We start from the raw sequence: 22009 nt of genomic DNA, 5'->3' as shown, positions 1-22009 counted from the left end.
AATGATCGCTCAAACTGCGCTATTAACCGATGAGTCAGCTCGTACCTGTTTTGTGCTTGTCGCTCGCATGTCGTCAAATGACACGTCATGAACTTAAAGTCAAATCGAACATGTTTCCAGCCCTAATATGTTACCTCACGAAGTTCTGAATCAGTTTAAAATTTGATGTTTTATTTATTTTATCAATGGACGGACAAGCCGTCAACATTTGATCTTGAACTTAAGGTGTAAAATTGTAATAAACCTGGCGGACCGGCGGTTGAGAACCACTGGTCTAAAGAACAGACCTGGCAACAAACGAGATTTGAACTTGAATATGAAACCGGTCACTTGTATCATTAATTGTTCTAGCATAATTTGCGATATCGGCTTTAATGCGAACCTGGATTACTAACACGACGTTCGTAGGTTTAGTAATCACGGTACATAAATACACTAGACTTCAAAGTAAACGCATTTCCGGATCTGTTTGTACAGTTCTCCACACATCAATACTAATAAATAGATTTTATAGTCTAACTTCGACGTAGCCTTTCCTAACGTTTTGAACGTTTTGGGGTTCACGCTCCTCCCTTAACGACAATTTTGTAAGATCTGAAAAAGTTCATAACGGACTTTTCTATAGCCGAACTGATTACGAATCCCAACGGATAAAACAGATAAATGTGATTGATTGATTTAGTCATCGACAAAAGTTCAGTGCAATCTTCGTGTTATGTCATATGGTACGATTATACACTGGAGTACAAATTGACAGATACATTTTTGAGAGCTTGAGTTGTATATACTGGGATGTATCCAAGAGCTTTCATTGACTTTTTGCACTGATCTTGTATAGACCGTATAGTTTTTATTGACTGGGTATAACGCCATTTCAATAATAATTTCTTTGAGTTTCGAATAGTACCATAAAATCCCGTTGTGAGAGCTCCGTTATTGGCTTCGGCCTGTGTTACATTAGTTGTACTCGCCCGCAACCAATCAGCAACGTTTTTATCGTAATTCAGGCCAACGAATTCGTAAACTTTCGTCAAGGCTCCCAGCGGATCTTCGCTCACGAATTCGTGAGATAATCTCATATAACGACCTTTCCATAACTGTCGCGTAGTTTGATTACAATGCGCAGACTCTGCACTTAATGTAGAGTTCGTACTTCCTTCCAGGATACATCTCGTGTGATACCGCCAATCATCATAATACCTAGTGCATAGTCCCGTTGCGACCGTGCGCGTTTGATTCGTGCTCGTCCTAAGCATCTTCAGTTGCGACGGCACCACTGCGCGAGGGTCGCGCACCAAGTGGATTACTTTTAAATCCAGGCCTGGGTCGCTCAGTAGAGGTATAAAATCTTTTAGCGTGGATAAACTAACGATCTTCACTGCTGTGAAAAGGCTTTGCTGACAGATCTTTTCCAGTGTCCAAGGATCGAATCTCTTTACGCCGCAATATGGGGCATCCCGGTTACAAAGTTCGGTGTTACGCCATAAAAATTTGCTTCTTGACGGAAAGCAGATATTGCTACGACACATAAACCATTCGTCGTTGGGATTATCTTTGTATATTTCCTGAACGCCACTGTAATTGCAATGAAACAATCCTTTCAATATCGTCTGTTGCATCTCCGAACGATTTTTCATATTGAGTCCCACGTTATGGAGCGGTTCGAATAAATAGTATACTTCAGAATGCTGATTGAAAAACTCCCCTAAAAATGTAGACCCCGACCGCGTCGCAGCGTATATGATAACAGCCTTTCGTTTGGTCTTCTGACATCCCTCTTTGTAGGTAACATGTTGATTTGGTGCGGCATTATTTGCTGATGTTGAATTGATGGTCTTTGTATCTGCAATATTCCTACTGAGGTTGCTTGTTAAAACTGTTTGCGATATTCTCTCCGGCCATTCAGCCCGATAGTTCGTTCTTAAATCAACAGGCATATACATCCAAACAAAAACTACTACCGTTAATATAAGTAACGCCAATACAAATATAGTTTGATTGCTGTTACTACACATTCTATATCTTACACATCCTGTGAAAGAAAGTATTTCAATGAGATTATCGCGGGCAGCACAACACAATCCGCGGGCCAAGAGTTTGATACCCCTGGCTTGTATGCTTTCAACGAAACCATTGGCAGATTTGTCAAGAACGTAATGAATTCGCCTACACCTGAAACCTTCCTGTGCAATATGCTGTTAGCACTACAGATTCGTGACTTCGCAGTACTGTTCACTATGTTGTACATTATACACGTTTTGCTACCGTACACCGTCACAGTTGTGCTAGATACACTATAATTTCCTTCGCTGCAATTAGTACTTCGATAAGGGACGCACTTCGTGCAGTGTATGTTATCAAACTGCCTGCGACGATGATAAGTTTGTATAGGTATTCGCGTGTTGTAATTACATCAAGTACCCGGGAATTGCGATTTCAAATTCCAGCATTAGGATTCGAGTCGAGCCGAGCCGAACATTCGAATACCGTTCATTACGGCGTCATACCAATAAGAACGAATGGGAAAGTTCTACATATATAACTGAGATGCGACCACAGTTAAAAATAATGCTATTCACTTTATACATTGAAGATAATCTGGTGTTCTTCAACGATATATCTATTTCATATCGCCTTTAAGACAATGCGCAAGTACTGACACTGTAAGAAATCTCGGCAACGACGTAACGACACTGTCAATATTTCATTCACTTCGATATATAGAATATATGGGCCTTATGGGGTGTATCACTGAGTGTAAGGATGCCTATTCTAAATCTTCGTTCCGCAATATGGGCAAAGTCAATACTAAAACAAACTGAACTGAACGCACGTCAATAAGCGTCCATAGAAATTCTTATGTCCAATCGTTTGGTCAATGATATGCTCAACTGCCAGAAGATGATGACTGCTATCATCATGGAACTACTGGATCGCGAGACTTCGCAGATTTGACTTATTCATCGCAATCCATCCGTAGAAGAATACTACGGCAAACGCTTGGCGTCAAACAGGATCATGGTTTCGAAAATTAATTAGCACCCTCGAGTTTACACTACAAGCTACCAGGAAAGTTACAAGACACTATATGGCGTTTACATATATGATTTGTTATTATTCTTTTAAATCAAATTGCGGTAGGGCAGGGTTGTCAACTATCAAACTAGTGGCCCGCTGGCCAAATCAGAGACGCCAGTGTGGGCGCTGATGGCTTGAAAATAGCTAATTAAAAACGTGCAGTCAACAAAAATTACATTTTTTCGGATCTACCACGATGAGATCAAATCCCAAACCTAAATTACAGTGACGGCTCGTCCTATAGGGAAACTGGGGCATTGCTCCACCTAAAATTCTGTTCAATAATTTTGACTTACCATTTATAGACGCTCAGCAAACAACATATACCGAAATCACGGCGGGAATTGCATTCTTTTTGTGCGTTCGCTTGTAAATGCCTATACATAGCGAATTCTCCACGAAAACCGAATTATCTCTGTGTTTTTGCTTTGTAAATGATTAGCCGGGGCTTGCCCGGTAGCGCCTACAACAAGCTTTCATCGTCTGTTCTCTCAAATCCGCTCCTAATAAAGAAACGGCGAACTAGTTTCTCCTATTCATCAAATTACCGAGCAAGTCGGGCAACTTAGCGAGTCGCCCTGCCAGTGTGATGTAACAGAGGGATATATATACCTGAACTGTGTTACCGTCTTATGCCTTGAGTTGACCTTTGCTGGTATACGTCGATTAGAAGGTTTTGCAATATGATAATTCTTGAAACTTGGTATGTTATGTGATGGTGGTATTTAACACTGCTTCAAGTTCCAGGGTTGCTACTTTACGTTTACGGTAGTAATTTCGTTTCCAAAGTTGACTGTGTGCTGATCCGTCATTGCATACAGATTTTACTCAAAAGCGGGTATTGGGTGGTAATTTCGTTTCCTTAGTCTAGTAAGAGCTGACTCGCCATTTATCGCTAACAGATTTTATGCAAAACCGGTATTGGTCTCTATTGATTTTAACGATGATGCCAGGGTTGTAACCAAGTCACATGGTTCCGAGTCACGAGTCAATCTTACTTTTGTGGTTTTGACTCGAGTCGAGTCATTTTCAATTCATCACCGAGTCGAGTCCGAGTCCAAGACACCGTTTTAAGGGTCAAGTACGAGTCATAGTGTTATGACTCGAGTCCGAGTCCAAGTCACAGTATTGAAGTCATGTTCAACTTATGTTTTCAATCATGCTTGGGTGATATCGAATTCCATGCTTGCCAAACATGCTTATTTTTTCCCTATCATAGTCTTGGCACATGTTTATTTAGGCAGATTACGGACAGTTCCTGGCCTCATTTACCGATGCTACAGATAGACGAGACAGGCCGCCAATATGATGACTTTACTGATCTTAGAACTTTAAATCAAATATCTGTCTTGTCAGTCTGATATATTACAAATACAAGCATTCAGTTTTTACTACGAGCACATCGACGACCGCTCACAAATAGCTTATAGAGAATTAACGAATTCACGTCTACATAGTACATACTATCTGATAGAGAACCAACAAATTCACGTCTACATACTATCTGATAAAGAACAGACGAATTCACGACTTCATACTATCTGATAGATAACCAACGAATTCTCCATGGAAATAGAATGGAATGCGCTTTCCGTATAGATAGATCTATAAATAATATCATTTTGAACGCAGTGACATCCCGCTCTGATTGTAGCTGCGAAACATTGACGAAACTATTATGATCCACAAATCCTTCCGCACTCTGCCATAGTACGACTTACGCATGACGTTTGCCAAAAATCCATCCCATAGTAGGGCCTGATTGTTTTGCCGCCTTATACGCCTGCTACGCTGCTTACACGAGTCCTCTCATCCTTGCGCATAATATTAAGTGCGTCGGCCGACGAGACAAGTCTTCTTTTGTGTTGTATCACATATCGCGTAGCTTTCGAGTTGTTTAATGAGTAGATTTCAAAGAGTGCTCATTAACGCCTGAGTGAATTCATACAGCTGGGATGCTGAATTATCGCCGATGGGGTGTGTCAGTCGTACATAGAGGTGAACTTGGGTGAAAAGTAAATCATTTTTATTCAATATCTCTCTTTGTCGAAGTAACTGAAGCCAAATCCCCCAAGTAAAATAGTGTCAGTCTGCAAGTGAATGATGCCAATTCTCATCAAACGTAAGACTATATTGGTCAATCGATCACTGTCTAATGATATGTAATCCGCTCAACGACACGACGTGTGAGTCTGAGCAATATTTCCGAATATCTACAAAACAGCTGCGGAAATTTGCGTGCATGAAAAACCGAGTGAGTACACAGTTACCAATTAATCATCACTGTGGTATAGGTATATATATACATGCAGGTAAAAGGTAGAAAATGCTTAAAGACTTTGCATAGCATGGAGAATAACACCTGCTGCTATTGCATGTATAAATTATAAGATCGAAATATATTTCACATTAAATGTAACTTCATGTAAAAATGACACTGAACACTACTATTATTCAAAGGTTTGAATTGTCATGCATATCCGGTAATCTTTCAAATTTCATAAATATATGTTTGGCATATCATTATCAGGTATATTGAATTGACAATGCACGTTGACCATTTGGGATTTATAAATTGGTATATGGAATTTGTACAATATTAAATAATAAAAACCTAACGAAACGGACGTTATCCATCAGTGTCCGAGAAATAAACACGATCATTATACCTTTGGGATGGCGCGAACGTTCTGTTGACGTTCGTATACGTACAAATAGCAAAACCTCGATACTCATGAGGTTCTTGTTCGCAAACGAACATTGTACAATAGCCTGTAGTGCTGACATTTTTGTGTAATTGTAGAGATTGGCCGGAGTCTTAATATCATAGGTTAAAATTCAACGACCTTCATACCACCCTCTGCTGCATCACTGCGACAGCGTATAAAAGGACCATTGACATAAACCAAGATAAACCCAGCATAATACTAGAAAATGTCATCGATTATTCGGTTTCACAACCTCAATAGTGAGATGTATTCTGGTCAAGCACGTACCGGTGACTGAGATGAGATAAGTCTCGCCGCCTAACCCGATATAGGTGCTTTGCCAGAAAGGGACTTATAGTGTGGAATCAAGAGATTATTTTCATCATTCCTGATGAAAGCACAAATGATATTTGGGACCCGCAGTACCAAATTGTTGCTGGGCTCAGAGCTATCATGAGAAGTCCCAACCACAATTGGTGTGAATGCGGCGTGTCCGTTGGCTGAAATCTAATCCTGGATCGGTTAAAATGTAATCAAGTCAACCGACTATACGCTGTTATAAGATCATGATGGGACAGAGGGGCTGACAGGAAACCAAGCATTATTTGTGTTGCAATGGGCACAATGGCGTCACATGAGATCATAAGTCCGTGATCGCAGCTATGTCGACTGCGAGCCTTTCATAAAACGAACTAGCCAGAACCTTTTAGAGGTTCTCACCACCCCCATTACTATTTCAGTTGGAGCTGAATTTTGATCGCTGATTTATATCATTTTCGATGTGACTCCCCTTTGTCAGCAAAGCGCTGACGAAAACGATGTTTATTAGCATGCATGGTGGACAACTGTAATTCCACAGTTGATGTGTGAATTTCTTTGCTCTCCACGTACTGATACTGCTTCGTATATTATACGGCGGTCTGCATCAACGGTCTGTCTGGAGTAGCCTGACGGTAGGCAGCGTATTTCGGCACTTTCTTCGGCAGTGCATATTCCAACTTCCTTTTAAACTCGTTGCTGAGAGGTATGTGGCCAGACCACTCGATAGTGGTGCCGAGCTGTGAAATTTAATGCTATAATGTAGGTTTCAATTTGACCCAGGACTGTCTTAATTCCAATCGGGATTATCATATAGTCAGAACGACCAAGATTAGCGCTTGGACTCTCGATATATCTCCTGTGCAGGGCGCAGCGATTGGAGCAATCGCATCCAAGTCGAGTGACCAATTGATTGTAATGAATCGGGTCGGATAGTAAAGATCTGTTTTCTCGAGTCTCGAAATTATACGCTTCGTTCGAAAATTAAATCGCTCCGTCTTCGGATAGTTTCAAATTTAGGATCCAAAAGATGCATAACATGGGAGAATAAACAGTATGCATATGGTATTCGTGATTGACAACGTTTAAAATTTCCGTCAGGTAGTATTCTCACACATTGTTGAAAGTATTCTATCTTCCAAAATATTTACCCCTCGTATTCAATCGCCATTTGAATGGACATTGCAAATTTTATAGTTTGAGATATGGGTACATTCTTGGAATTTTCATTGTTGTTCACGGGTCAAAAGTGAACATAAAAACAACACATAAGATAAAACTATTACAGGCCATCGGGAATTAGGTAATGCTATTACAGTGCGAATAGACTTTATGCGTTGACAACCGCGTAGTGTGCAGACTTACATACGTATCCATACAGCCATATATATACTTGACATCTTCAATAGACTAATCAAATATGGCATTATAGTAACGCGATAGCGATCTCACAACGATGGTACTGCTGACTGTGACGCACCACTGTCATGATAACGCCGACAATATAGTATAAGTACATGCAGCACGAATGTATCGCAGCAATCATCGTATTCCTTTTTCAAACCAACGGAAATGTTAACTGTCATACGGTGATGAAGTTCAGCTTATGCAAACTTACATCCATCGCGTGTCTCAGCGTGACTTCGGCTTGGGTCGCTTTGTCGCCGAATTTCTTTTTCATCCCGGGCAACGGAATGAATATCACGCTTGTTCCATTTTTTATCGCATTCTTGATCGCCTGTAAAATGTACAGGTATGCCCATAAAGCGGGGAGACATTGTTTTAATTTAAAGATAAAATATGGAAAATTGCACATGCAGTTGCCCAGCACATTGCTTTCAATTACGTTACGAAATGTGGTCTCCATAACGTTCTTTTTTTCACGCCATATGAGGATTATCACAGACTAATTATATCTATAAAGTCACTATAAGCGAGTCATTGCTAGATTTTTTAGTCGTTGCCCACTTTCGCTTAAGGATAATCCACGGCCCCCTCTACTTAAAGTTCAAGTAGAGACGCAGAGAATCCGGTCTTTGTACGTAATTGCGACAGTCGAACAGACGTTTGAATGGAATAAGACATATGATATTACGAATATTTCATGACTTTTGTGTTTGTCTACATTGGTTTTATTATATAGTTCCTACCCACCGCCGTTAACCGTTTATTGTTATGTGCCATGCATGACGAGACCGTTTATACTTGGCATGAATACGTCACAATGACTAAGCTTTTTACCAACTTTCTAGTTTTCCAATATGCTCCTTGATTAAGAATCGCTGCGGTGAGCTTTGTGTCTGATTCTCGCCAAAAGCGAACGATGGTTAACACTAAAACTGATCTCACCGCTGAGTCGATTGCCAGCAATTCGTCTGATACCAAATTATGTAATATTCTAAATCAGTGGTTCTCAAACTGGGGCCGCGCCCTCTGGGGGTGTGTGAAAGCATCTCAAGGGGAGCGAAGCAACGATCAACTGAAAAAAATCGCACTCCGTGCGATTTACCTCTAAATCATAGTTATTGCTGTGTGTATAGTCCGAATTTCATATTTGATAACTCTCTTATCAACAGTCATAACCTCCCATGCCGTAAAACTATCCGTTGGGATTGCCAGCATTGTCGTTGCATTTTACGATATGACGATAAGGGGGGTGGGGGTGGAGGGAGATTGTTCACTATCATAAAGTCATAAAGGGGGGCGTGTCCAAAAAGTTTGAGAACCACTATTCTAAACAAACTAGCATTTGGTTGTATGCTTGGTTACTAAACAGAAGGTGCTGCTTTCAGTAAATCAGATTAATCAGAGTATATTGGACTATTTTTGTTTATACATATTCATGTGCTTTGTCGTGACAAATACAGATTCATTTCAAACTTGACGTGTTGCGTTAAGGGGCACCAAACATACAGTAAGTGTAAATGAACTTCCTTATATCTAAATAGAAATCCAAAATGTAACCCCAGCCCTCCATCATCTCGGCGTCTCTAAATTGACAATATTACTTTTACAGCGATATATGCAAGGATTTAACTGTCGCTTTGCGAGATACTTGTACAGCATGCCGACGAACAATCAGAGTCGTACCGTATACACTTGATGCAGTTTCCAGTCATCAACGACTATTTCCTCATTCAAAACCACCACGATGCGATGACAGTCGTTTTGTGTGTTCGCAATATTCTGAACTTGCACTGCAAATATTATATCAACAGCTGTTGAGAAGCATTTACACTGTGCATGGAGTGTCCGATACGTTCATTAGCGGGTATACCTCCACCGTGGCGTACTAAAATCAGATAAGGTTAGTAGACCGTGTATATACACTAATTACAAGAGGTGGCCAGTATCGAAGTGAGTGTGCGTGCAAGTAGATGACTCGCTATACTTGTATTTACTTAACAGGTTACATTTTTAGACTATTACTTCCAATTATACGCAACAGTTTTTCAGTAAAAACTACTCACTTCTTGCACTTTGAATTTGGCAATTATTAAGCACTTTCAAGATATACTTGCTTCACCTATGGGGTTGTCATAACTCACCGAGATAGCGAGATATTTTGCGTGAGTCGCGAACCCTGCAACTTCAAAAGTGCTTACCTAGAATTGCCTGCTAAAAGTAGGCGACCAAACTAAGAAATCTACTTTTTGAAATTAGTTACTAGAGTACTTGAAATTTCATGTTCTACTATTAGTAGAATTTTTGAAATTTCCTTTAAATTCGTACATCTCCTTCTTCTTGAGCATCATCAGTGGCTACTTTGACCACCTCCTCTTACTACGGAGATACATACGCATGAAATCGTTCTCCCGTTTTTGCTCGTCGTAAACCATCATGCCGATGTCTGCGAGAAAAGAATGTAGTCGGTCGACCAGCTTTTCGGTAAGCGCTTTGGAAGTGTCTTTCATGTCATCCTTCGAGTAGTGATACACCAGGGCCACATCGTAAAGCTTTTTCTCTTGAAGAAATAATACGGTGTTTCGCAAAGTTGCGATGCATTGAAACAAGCGTATAATTATCGCGGGGCCACAAACCTTTCTCGAAAGCCCCTAAATATTTCTTGTACAGCCACAAGATATCGACTCTTCTGCAGTAACACAATATACAGAGTATCGCGGACAATATCGCAACGGAAGCGCCAATTCCGATGTAGATTGAATTTTTCTGAAATTCATCCTTGCGATCCAGCGTTACTTTGATGGTGCGTTCACTCATCTTCCGAGATAACGCGTGATGTACCGTATATTCTCCCACATCTGATTCATGCAAATTCCTGTCGTGTGAATAGATTGCGATTGAGGTAACTCACAAGCTTTCATCTGTCGTCAGACACTCACTTGATTACCAGTGTAATTCTGTATTTAGGATCCGGACCCAGCAAGCTCGGAGGTGGTTTGTATTGAAAACACTTTTGCTTGTAAGTTTTTGGTCTTTGTAATAGTGCACTGTATATGAAGAGGGAATTCATGATCATGGTCATGTTACAGAGGGATGATATAGTTTGGATTGAGCAGTGGCAATAAATTATCTGGGCCAGGGATGCTCGCACGTTTTCAGCGCACGACCTAGGCCTACTTATAAGGTGGGGAAGCCAAAATGATCCGTACACAAAGAATAATGTATAACTTTGGCAGCTTGGATCTGCGATGGCATGAATCGGCCTGCATGGAATGCATACTCCGGACACTCTCGAAAATGGCTAATAAGCACTTTTGAGTTCGGCATCATCAAATCAAATGAACATGTTACCTACAAAATTAGTCGTATTTTACATAGGCTTAAACACGATACGACATGAAGGGGAAGCCGGTAGTCACGATATAGGGCACATGAATCGGGATTGCATATGAAATAACTATGATTTAGGAACAGGGCCCAGACTAGAATCGTAACACAGGGGTCGCCAACTCAAAATGGGTCGCGGGCCACTTTTCCAAATTCCTAGAGGCCGCGGGCCGCAAGACATCAATATCGAGATAAAAGTAGGCAACGCAGATTAACAACCACGTCTGATAACTCTACGTTATTACAATGATGTGCTCTCTAACATGGGCGACGGTTATAGTCATCACAAAAGAAATAATATTTTATTGAACAAACACAAATTTCAACAAAACTATCATGATCATCAATTTCATTATATTTTGAACTATGAGCTGTACACGATACCTGACAACACTCTGTAGCCGCTAAAACAGGGGTGGCCAACATTTTTGCTAGTCACGGCCGCATTTCGATTACTCATGTAGCCTGAGGCCGCATACCGGTGGTTGGTCGTGATAAACTAGCTGGGGCCATACGCATACACCCACGTTAAACTGTCCATGTCCATTGCCGGTACACTCCGAACTAATCTATTTACGCATATCGGCATACTATGCGCACCGAAATCGTTAATAGTTATGTTGTAGAGAGCCACAAGAAACCATTCTGTATAGTTGCGCCCAGCGCGAAAAATTTTTCATGTTCATGAGTGAATTTCGTCAATAAATATTAGTATAGTTTCACATATTACTATAAAATATTTATCCTTTCTCGGCCAATGTGATCAGATTCACCGGTACAGCTGATGCAAGGGGTGTCTTCGAAAACTTAGGGTAGTTATTAAAAGTGTCGACAGCTCCATAATTTCCCTTCTACTGCCGCAGATTGGCCACCCCTGGATTAAAGAATCAATATTGGGGTTAGCCTATTTGCTGGACAACTATCTCCTCGTAAAGCATAGTCTTTTGGAGAGCTCGAAGTCGTTTTTCAAGCGTCTCGGTCTTGGCAGTGGTGGGCCATGGCACGTCAAGGCAATATACCCATTCGTATCAGCAAATTCTTCATCCATGGAATGATATTACCATGCCGAAGCCGTATCAACTAGTGAGGAATAGTGATATGGGGCACAGTAAAATGACTTACTATGAACAACAACAACAATATGTTTCAACTGAAATCAATTTCAGCGTTTCAAAATGATTTCCTAAGCGTTTTTCCGAAATATTTTCATATCAGGTCGCGTGTTGGTGACCCCTGTCCTAACACATCATGCAATCAGCAAGAGAGAGAGAGGGAGAGAGGAGAGAGAGAGGACAGAGAGAGAGAGAGCGAGAGAGAGGAGAGAGGGAGAGAGGGAGGGGAGAGAGAGGAAAGAGAGAGTCTTTATTTTAGTAAATGCTATTTATTGTCGCTACCCACCCCTCTGCAACAACCTGATATCGAAGGCATATAATCGCCCTATATACTAATCATAAAAAGCCAGCCAGACGATTTCATCCGGTCCGCGATGCAATTCTAAGTGGATTTAAAAATGTTTTTATTGCCAGCATATATATTTGTTACAAATGTTGAGAATTTTTGCAGGAAATACTTTCATGGTCATAGGCCCCATTATAACCACCCGAATACGGCGCTGTGGCTCCCCTCTAGTTACAAAAGGTATAGTAACAAGTCAGTGAAACTTGCATCCAATTTCAAGACGATAAAAAGTGCACACTAAATTCAAAGTTTTATACAAATATGGACCAAAAAGTAGTTATTCAGAGAAGCAAAAAGCAAATGAGGAGCCGTTTTATTCAGATTACTTGAAAAATATATTAGTTGCGCAAATACAAATTGGAAATATCTATGGTCGCACTGCTGTGTTACTTTCGACCCAATAGATCCCCAGACACGAAAGATACCGGACTTGCGGTTTAATAATAATAAACCAAATTCAAACGTCCGCGTTTCCAATTAAATATCTTGTATTCCTCAAAACGCATATACAGGGCTAACGCCAGATTACGACTAAATCAAAGGGAGCGAAGAATACGCCAACTTATACATCGTCGTTATCGCCACTGTTTTAGCTGTTCTTAACTGTACTCAATCTGACTATCATCGTATTTTGCCAATTCCATTGCTCGCGAATAAAGGTGTTGCGACTTGACCTTTAAATACACTATGATCCGTGTTTTATATATATGGTTTTATGGTATTCAAGGGAAAAGCGAGAGCATGAGGTAACACTTTGGAATCAGTTGACTGGTCCGGACCGCGAGTGATTTGAAGGCTTGAATCCGGCCCGCGACGCAATTTGAGTTTGACACCCCTGTTGTACACCGTGAATGTGAATTGAAGAGTCACTTGATCTCCGTGCCTATGTCATTTTATCAACGATATGATAATATTGTCGCGAACTATTGATGAAATTCCTCATCCGTGCCAAAAACAATACGAACAGCAATTTACGCAGAAAATTCATATGAAAATACAACTTGTTTCTAGTTACGACAACTATAACCTACTTCTCGCAGTGAATATGATCGTTGTCTTCAACTTTATCAATCGGAGTACTGTAAGATTTCAACCCACGACATAACCTCGTTGGTTCCGGATCCGCTTTCTAAATAAGAATATTGATATGGCATACAAAGTTTGTATGTTTCATTTTTCCAATGAACACAATTTGTAAAGGTTCTTGCTCGTCCATACTGGAAACGATCACACGTTCGCACATTTTCCAATATAAACTGGTTCCCACAGTAGGGATGATCCTAACGTTCGGTTCGTGTTCGTGTTTGGTATGCAAACCTAGATATTACAGAGGCCCGTGTTCGCCAACGAACTTTGGACGGATGTACACTATAAGCATTTGTGGAAAGTGACATAATATTCGAAAATAATCTTAACATCTTTGATCAAAATTCCTTGAATTTCAACTTCATATCACTTGCCGCATTACAGTGACATCCCCAGACTAAAGTGATTACGAAACCTATACCATGTCGATAAGTTATTGATTCAAGAGAATTTTGCCTGAAAAATCACACTATTCCGACGGGTAATAATTTTATAATTTATTTCCACCTCGGTCACCGCATCGGTCTAGAACAGGGGTTCTCAACTTCCCTCGTATAACGGGCCGCATTTTAACAGCGAAAGACGCTGCGGGCCGCAGATCATCATTTCCGTGTATATAGAAGTGGGATATTATTAAATTTAGGCTACTATAGCCTACTTACCAGTCGTATACGGGCGTTTAGTACATTTTTATGCATTCTAAAGCATTAACGGACAGAGTTCGCAAGATTGCAGTTTTTTTTCTGCGAACATTATCTTCCAGCGGCGCAAGCATGTCCCGTCATTGAGCGTGCATTGCATTAGTTGTCAAGTCAGTATATGCACCTTCAAACCCTTCCACCAGAGAACCGAAGTCTCTGTTTCAATGCGTGAGGGAGCAAGTATAAAATTCCGATAACTTTTTCGCTACAGAGGCCATTATCACTTTGAGCTCTCAGTGATATGAGAAGAAGTCTGGCGTTTGAGTCATTTTTGAACAAACCAATCAACCCTACTCCTTTCCTCCAATGGGTGGAGCCCTGCACGAATACAGATAGAATTCAGCGTTTTAAAGTTGATGTTTTTCGCTGGTCCCTACCCGCGTTTGCCCTGCCAGCATTTCCACTCTAATAGAAAGCCCCCAGATAATGAATTCGCTCTGTAATGTCTGTCAAGTCAGTGGATTCGTCCGATGCTAGGCTAAAGTAGTCCACGCGTCAACGTATATAAGAACATGCGATGAAAGATCGACTGAAATTGCTGTTACTCTTCTGGTCACGGTTGAAACAGAAAACTGTAACTTCAAAATTTATCAGGTGATGTTGTCCTTGCTGTTAAGTATCGGAAGTAGCGAATATTCGTTTTATTGACATCACACATTCTTTGGCAAATTTCATGGGTTTAACGATATTCCAAGCAATTTCAAACCATGCGTCTGTAATATAGTCGACAATTTTAACAATGCCTAGAAATATAGATTGGTGGACTTGACACCTAGCTAGCAATGTTTTTTCTAACATCAGGCGATACGTATAACTTCAGAAGAGAGTGTCGAGGTATAATTTTAAGCTTCTACGCTTCGTTACGAAAACTGTTATTCGACAAATATGTAGCATCGGTTTTCCATTTATATCTGAGAAAGCAAATTGATTGTTCCAAACAGAGTTACAAACCCAGTTCCCGCCGTTTAATTTCCCGTTCCTTGTTCTTGTTGAGTTAAACACCCTTTAAGAGTGTACTACACAACGGAATTCTCTTGAACTAGAGTCCAGCCGAATACCGATTCAAAACGATAACAATCTACACTCGAGCATATATCAAGAAACCAGAATACATTAAAGAATGAGTAATTAAACGAGACATAGACGGTGCGATAAGTGAGCTAAGTAGCTAAATTAATGTAACATCGTGTCAGTAGCAATTGCGTTTATAATGAAAGATGTCGCGGGCCGCAAAATATACGTCTGCGGGCCGCGGGCCGCGGGTTGAGAACCCCTGGTCTAGAAGATGTATCTTGTAATTTGGAACGCTTTTATCGGTGAGCGACCAAAATTATTCAGCTGCGCCTCGTCCGAATTCAGACATACGGTTTCCTGTTCCTATCGCATATAGAAAATATGCACTTCTCTTTTAATTGAGTTGAAATTTACGGTCTTACTTCTACATTTATACTTGACCATCAATAATGTTAATATGTAATGCGTTACTTACACGGTACCAAGTGATAACGGGTGGATTCCAACCGAGCGGTTCATCAATGTAGCAAGTGATGTTCAGCGAAGACCCTTTCTTCCCCGAGACTTTCTCCGGACAATTCATTGAGTGTTGTGGCAGAGTCGGATCTGCATGGTCAGTTCGCAGTATTTCTTAGTCGCGAACGCTCAGCGGCCACGATAGCATGCGTACACTCACTTGTCACGCAGACCACATATCGCAAGAGAAACCGTGTCTGATTTTTGTGCCGGACGGCGCACACGTACTCCCCGCCGTTGGCGAAAGACACGTTCCGAATTAGCAGTTTCTAAAATCACGGAGTTGCAGTGTAGCGGAATGGAATCGATTATAATGTTCGATGTGGCTATTAAATACCTCCTTATCGCTAAGGCTGGGCGTCACATTGGGAGGAAGCTGACGACTGCAGTTGTACCACCATTCATACGAATAATCGTTTCGGTGTCCTGCTAGTTTAACCGGGTTAGTTCCAGGCACTAAAATAGAATTGAATAGAATATTCTGTCTGACTTTATTGACGAAGGTGAACCGGGTGACGGGGTGGCATTTCCTGTAAGATCACTATCACGGCTTTTTCGCTATAGAGGGAGACGTATTGGGTATACTGCAATTTGCTTTATATAGATTTCGTTTATTTGGTCTAGCCAGCACCTTTGCCATTTATGCATCGTAGATTAGCGAATCAGCGATTCACAATATTTCTTCAAAACGATAGGGTCGGGTGAAAATGCAGGTTATCATTGGAACCAATGCTGCAGAGTGCCGACAGACTGCAATTATGTCTCAGTTCGCTCAGTACACATCCTCAATGTACGCCAACATGCATACGGCTATACGCAATGTAAAGGTTACGTTGACAACTAAGAATGGACTTGTCAACATTATGTGCAATCGAAAATGGAAGTGCTTAAATCGCTGCACAATAAACCAAGGCAAGATGCCGTTCGATCTGGCTATATTGATATTAGTCGCGTGCCTGTCGACGGGGCCTTATAATATGATTTCCACCAATTCTATGAAACTGGGACTGGCATTCCTGTCAACCATATCAAAGCGGAATGAATTTTAACCTAATGGAGTCTATAAACTATAAGTGAACTATATATGCATCGATAAGGATAAGACGATAAACAAAATCATAAGTGTGACCAGTACGCTCATAAACAGTTATTTCACTGGACATTAATCTCTGAATCGCCGAATCCTACCTGTACAAAATAGTGGTTTGTATTTCATTCCGGTTTCTGTTTCGGAATTAATATTGAATGACGACGGCAGCGATCGGCAGTCGTGTTTACTTTTGTTGACCATCTCGCCGTAGACAATGACGTCTTTGACCGCGCACAATTTCGTTTCGGGAGACTGCTCCGCCGGAAAGAAAGCATGTCAAACATTGATAAGATGTACGGTGCACAACTACACACGCATGCACTGGACAAGCGAGAACAAAAGCACGACTCGCTTCTTCACCTCAATTTTCATTGTGTACGAAGCATTCGTCGGTAGCACCTCAATTCTTGGGTGCTGGTATTTTAGGCTGCCGAATTTAATTTCTCGACGAGACATTCCTGATTTGAAGAAGATTTCGGTGCCGTTCGAAGTCATGATGGTGCACTGAAAGGAATCCTTTTGTTGTTGTTTAGAGTTCCAAGTAATTTGACATCTGTAGTTATTTTAAACCAAGGCGGTTTAGTTTTATTTCATGATTCTTGAGCGGCGGAGTTATAGGCAGGGTTGCCATCGACATGGACTTGAAAATAAGGACAGTCGAAAAATTAGATTAGCAGCAAAAAGCGTTTTTGTACATTATTTGTATTTATACGAGCCGTGGCATATCACATTCCATACATTTCGCCAGAAACAATCTGCTCCAGAAACCTCTTGTTATTAGAGAGTGCTTCATGAATCTCAACGACAGCTCAGGTCTAGGTTTACCGTTACTCAGAGTCGAAGCAGCCCCTCCCCCCCCCAAAAAAAAAATTAACCTTAGCCGTATTCGTAGCTAAAGCTGTATGCGCAAGTGCAATATAATTTAGATAAATTTATGAATAATTTATAGCTTTACTATTTTTTAACCAATGTGTCGACTGTACCGCGCCTTTTTTCACTACGCAATAAATGCTACCTTCCCTACAGCTTATTCTGCCGTAGACCAAACAGCAGGAACCTTGTACTGCTGTTTACTGCTAAAATGACGTCCGCTGCGGTAGCTTGGCACTGCCGCAACTGCTATATCACCACTCACTGCCCTAGCTATCTCACCGCTAAGAAGTCAAATACTGTGGTGGGTACTGTGTACTAGGGATGGTGTGAACTAGAGGCTCACGTTCGCGTTCTGTGTGTGAACCTCGGAAATTTAGAGGTTCACGTTCACAAACGAACCTTGGTAGGTTCTGCACTGTGAACCTTTGTCATATATTGTAATTTCCACTTCATTATAAGATCTTTCGTTAAATGTTATAGCATTACAACTACGGGCCGTTATATGCATGACGATGGCAGCATAAAAATCAACACTAAACGAGCATGCACCTTGAAAATCAAAAAATTTTACTTGCATTGTTACGCAAGTTTGCTCGAATATTTAGTGACTCCCTGTTGTGAGCTTGACCCACAATCACACAACATCAAGAGCGAAATACACTACATGTAGGTAGTCAGCGAATGATGCTTACTTAACCAATCAACCATAAAAACCAAATCCGTGCGATTGGGGTGTTGGCTACTGCTGTATAACTTGTTAATTGGGTAATATCGTTTACAAATATAGAAACCCGTTTAACACTTCGCTCAATATCAACGTGCTGGCAACACTCAGACGCCGAATACATTGTCCGGTCTGGCCTGGACTGTTAAGGCGTAATCTTATATTCCCTTGGAAGTCCCTGTCGAAACTGTAGGCAAAGCGACGGAAGATGTTGCCTTTATGGGATTATTAAATCATTTGATTTCCCCAGTTGATACATTTGGCGACGTTCAAAACGTCAATATGTACTTCAGCATTGTGGAATTATGTGGGCCGGGACGTCGCTAGGTATCGTGTACATTAATATAGGCTATCACCTCACTAAAATGTAGGGTTTGAATTAGCAATATGACGTCAAGTGACGTCATGAGGTTCACGTTCGCGTTCACACAGAACCTTTCAAAAAGGTTCGCGTTCACACGAACCAGAACCTTTCAGAGGTTCACACCATCCCTACTGTGTACGTCACGAGAGTTCCTTTCATTTATGATGTCATAGAATCTTGACGCAAAAGCATAATGTTAGAATATTATGCAATGAGATGCCAGAGGAAAACGATGGAAGTTCTGTAGTGGTTGAAAATAAGACAAAATAAGGACGCAAGTCGAAAATAAGGACATTTCTTAGAAATAAGGACAGTTGAGTTTTCTAAGACGTGGCCCTTCAAAATAAGGACAAATCTTAGAAATAAGGACGGTATGGCAACCCTGGTTATAGGACTGGCGGAGTTATAGAACTTTGGGCTCTTTGAAATACAACACTACGAACATTGCGTGACGTTGAGGAGCGTAGAGAAACCTTCAACACTTGGATTGGGATCGTGAAGTCGACTGTGTTCAGCCACCAACCTTCTGCTACCCATTGTTGCCGCAGAGGTGGAGTGCAGAGAGATTTCTCGTGGTTTGCCGTTCAAAGTTTACAGCGAGGGATCTATAGAGCCATTTCGTAAATATTGTATATATCAGGGATGGTGTGAACGTGAGGTTTACGTTCGCATTTTGTGTGTGAACCTCAGAAATTAAAAGGTTCACGTTCACAAACGAGCATTGGTAAGTTCTGCACTTTGAACCTTTTTCATATATTACAATTTTGACTTCATTGTAACATCGTTGGTTGACATTTATAGTATTTAGACTGCGGGCCACTCTGTGCATGGCGCTGGCAGCATAAAAAAAATCCACATTAAACAGGAATTCGACTTCAAAAAATCTCAAAAATTTTAATTGCTTTGTTACAAAAGTTCGCTCGAAATATCCAGCTTTCCATTTTTCAACATTTAGTGAATTCTATGCCCTTGCAAGTCCTCATTGAAATTGTTGGCAAAGCGACGGAAGATATTGATTACAACAGTTGATACATTTCGTTACGTTTAAAACGTCAATATGTACTCCAGCATTGTGATATTATGTGACCCGAGTTGTCGCTAGGTATCGTGTACAATAATATAGGCGATCACCTCACTCGGGTTGGAATTAGCGATATGACATCACGTGACGTCATGAGGTTCACGTTCGCGTTCACACATAACCTTTCAAAAAGGTTCGCGTTCACACGAACCTGAACGTTTCAGAGGTTCATACCATCCCTAGTATATAATATCCTATTTCGCGGCCAGAAATTTACATCCAGAGTGGAACTTGATTGACTTGAATATGTTTTGAGGTTGTGCAAGAACGACATACGCTGAGGCTGCTGTATATGGGGTACTATGCAAACCTTTTGAACGATGGACTGGATATAAATAGCTCGGTGAAACCGCCAGTTGCACCAAAACTACGCTATAATACATCATGCAACTCATAGGTATATACTAGTCCTGGATTTCGCCGTGTAAATAATATTGCGTTAGGTTGGCATTTGTAGATGTTAGTGTTCTTGACTGTTCTCTTAGACCACTTGAGGTTAGCGTAAACGCACCAGACTAATTTAAATTATAAATCTATTCTGCGGGCCTTGAACCATATAAAATTGAAACGTTCCACAAACTCTTTTCTCCTCCGTTGGCAGGTTGCGCTGTGTACAGACTGGACGGATACATGTTGACACGAATCTCGAACACGATACAAATCTACTCATCAATAAGTAACCACAAACTGGCCATTCACCGATAGATTTCGACTCGGGACGTCTTCAAAATCTCCAAGGACATCGCGGCAGCGCAGCTCCAACGGCCATCCGATATATCCAAGTTTTGCTTTACTGTCATAGTATATGCACGATTGATTATTCGTATCGTTGGCGATCGCTTCTAAAAATACACGCATCTGTACCGAAAGGTCATGATTGTAGCGATCCACAATAACGATGCTGAAAGTCTTGCGTATACCGTAGAACGTTCCAATCAATAGTAACGTGTGACTCACGCCGGGCCTTTCTCATTATCCGATTACCGTATATGACATGCAGTGTCAAGTTTGCCATGTATGGAAACAACAGGTTATTTCCATAACCCGTGACAGACCTCAGGTCACTATATCTCGGTAGTCGACTTGGCTATGTTATCATATATTCGTGCGACCGTTCATTCGCTGATGAGTGAGTCAATAAAATTACGAGAAAATTATTTATCATCGCGGAAGCAAATTTGCTTGTTGAAATCACTCCGCTAAATGCTCAGATCACGGCATTCAGAGTAATAAGTAAGGCATAGGCAAATTTATTTGGATGTTGCAATTAGTACTGGGCTAAATCGAGTATATTTTATGACGTCACGACAGGGCGAATGATGTGGAAAGTTCAAATAAGCAACTTTTTTGCGACCACAGAAAATATAATACCATTATTTCGTATTGAAGATGGTTTGGATTTTTGTCGTGTCTATTTCATTGCACTTCGTGAAATTGCTATGGGTTGATCACAACTTTCACTGATGTGTGATTTCCACTTCGTCCGAACGATTGTACTACATTTTGCGTACGCAGAGATGCGACTTTCCGCCTTCCATAGTGGAAAATAGAATCGCAACTAAAATTCTCGTTGATCAATCAACTGTTAGTTACAACGATTCCAGTACCCGCAAAATCATATCTCACTATTCGACTCGAATCCCTAGCATTATTACTAGAAGCATCGTGCCTAGGGTTGCATTTAAAACAATAATCAATTTAAAACAAACGTGTTTGAGACTAGGCCCTTGTTTAACAATGTTAACACGTTTTTTTTAAGTCATGACGTCACGAATATTCAACTGACGTCATAGTGTATTTCTATTGACAATTGAAAATATAGGGTCAATATAGCTCCTTTGACGAAATATCTACGTAGGCCTACTATAGCTGTTGAACCGACTATTTTGAGGTTTTCAACCATCCCATATTGTATACGTCGCCTATATGTCGGGCGGTAATTGTCTTCAGGCTCATACAATATGTTTTTTTGGAAAGTATTTACACAATTATGGCATGATTTTACAACTTAAAGAAACACAAAATTATTTTTAAAGACCTTTCTTTAAAACATGTTTTGAACAAAATATTTTAAACAAAGTGTTTTAAACAACCATGTGTTTTAAATGCAACCATAATCATGGCCTTGTCGCAATAGAACGACGAGTAAAGCATATCATTGAAATCACTGAAGGCGTGCAATGTCATCAGGAACGGATCGCCACATC

General features: G+C 40.7%; 2 protein-coding genes and 1 long non-coding RNA gene across 7 annotated transcripts in view; 1 reads left to right on the top strand and 2 right to left on the bottom strand.

Annotated features, from left to right (window-relative positions):
* Positions 1 to 143: 143 nt before the first annotated feature.
* Positions 144 to 4932, bottom strand: LOC145441436 (carbohydrate sulfotransferase 4-like). 2 transcript variants are annotated; one of them, XM_080319303.1, is made up of 2 exons: positions 3375 to 4932; positions 144 to 1857 (listed from the first exon to the last, which is right to left on the bottom strand). In XM_080319303.1, exons 1-2 carry the CDS (start codon positions 3461 to 3463, stop codon positions 732 to 734), a joined length of 1215 nt encoding a protein of 404 aa, XP_080175429.1. In that variant the 5' UTR covers positions 3464 to 4932; the 3' UTR covers positions 144 to 731. The 2 variants fall into 2 exon arrangements, with proteins under 2 accessions (XP_080175429.1, XP_080175430.1); XM_080319304.1 differs by having other exon boundaries at positions 144 to 1854.
* A 333-nt stretch (positions 4933 to 5265) lies between these two features.
* The window catches only part of LOC145441433 (interleukin-1 receptor accessory protein-like 1), a 391709-nt gene continuing 374965 nt past the window's right edge, over positions 5266 to 22009 (bottom strand). For 3 of the 4 annotated variants that reach the window (XM_080319295.1, XM_080319299.1, XM_080319300.1), the window contains exons 3-14: positions 17121 to 17264; positions 16859 to 17012; positions 16008 to 16126; positions 15831 to 15939; positions 15630 to 15760; positions 13385 to 13482; positions 10448 to 10555; positions 10145 to 10383; positions 9904 to 10068; positions 9195 to 9301; positions 7723 to 7842; positions 5266 to 6844 (exon numbers count right to left, since the gene is read on the bottom strand). In XM_080319295.1, coding sequence (XP_080175421.1) covers positions 6695 to 6844; positions 7723 to 7842; positions 9195 to 9301; positions 9904 to 10068; positions 10145 to 10383; positions 10448 to 10555; positions 13385 to 13482; positions 15630 to 15760; positions 15831 to 15939; positions 16008 to 16126; positions 16859 to 17012; positions 17121 to 17264 — 1644 coding nt within the window. In that variant the 3' untranslated portion in view covers positions 5266 to 6694. Of the gene's footprint in view, positions 6845 to 7722; positions 7843 to 9194; positions 9302 to 9903; positions 10069 to 10144; positions 10384 to 10447; positions 10556 to 13384; positions 13483 to 15629; positions 15761 to 15830; positions 15940 to 16007; positions 16127 to 16858; positions 17013 to 17120; positions 17265 to 20501; positions 20645 to 22009 lie in introns of all 4 variants that reach the window. The other variant, XM_080319294.1, reaches the window with a different exon arrangement.
* On the top strand, positions 17260 to 20671 carry LOC145441444 (uncharacterized). The gene is made up of 2 exons (XR_013915830.1): positions 17260 to 19445; positions 20404 to 20671. It is a non-coding gene; the product is annotated as an uncharacterized LOC145441444 (long non-coding RNA).

This window comes from Botryllus schlosseri, chromosome 6 (assembly GCF_051294905.1).
Source record: "Botryllus schlosseri isolate E-star chromosome 6, Bs_hap1, whole genome shotgun sequence".
Lineage (NCBI taxonomy): Eukaryota > Metazoa > Chordata > Ascidiacea > Stolidobranchia > Styelidae > Botryllus > Botryllus schlosseri.
Note: the sequence above shows the minus strand (reverse complement) of the source record. Positions and strands in the feature narration are given on the sequence as shown.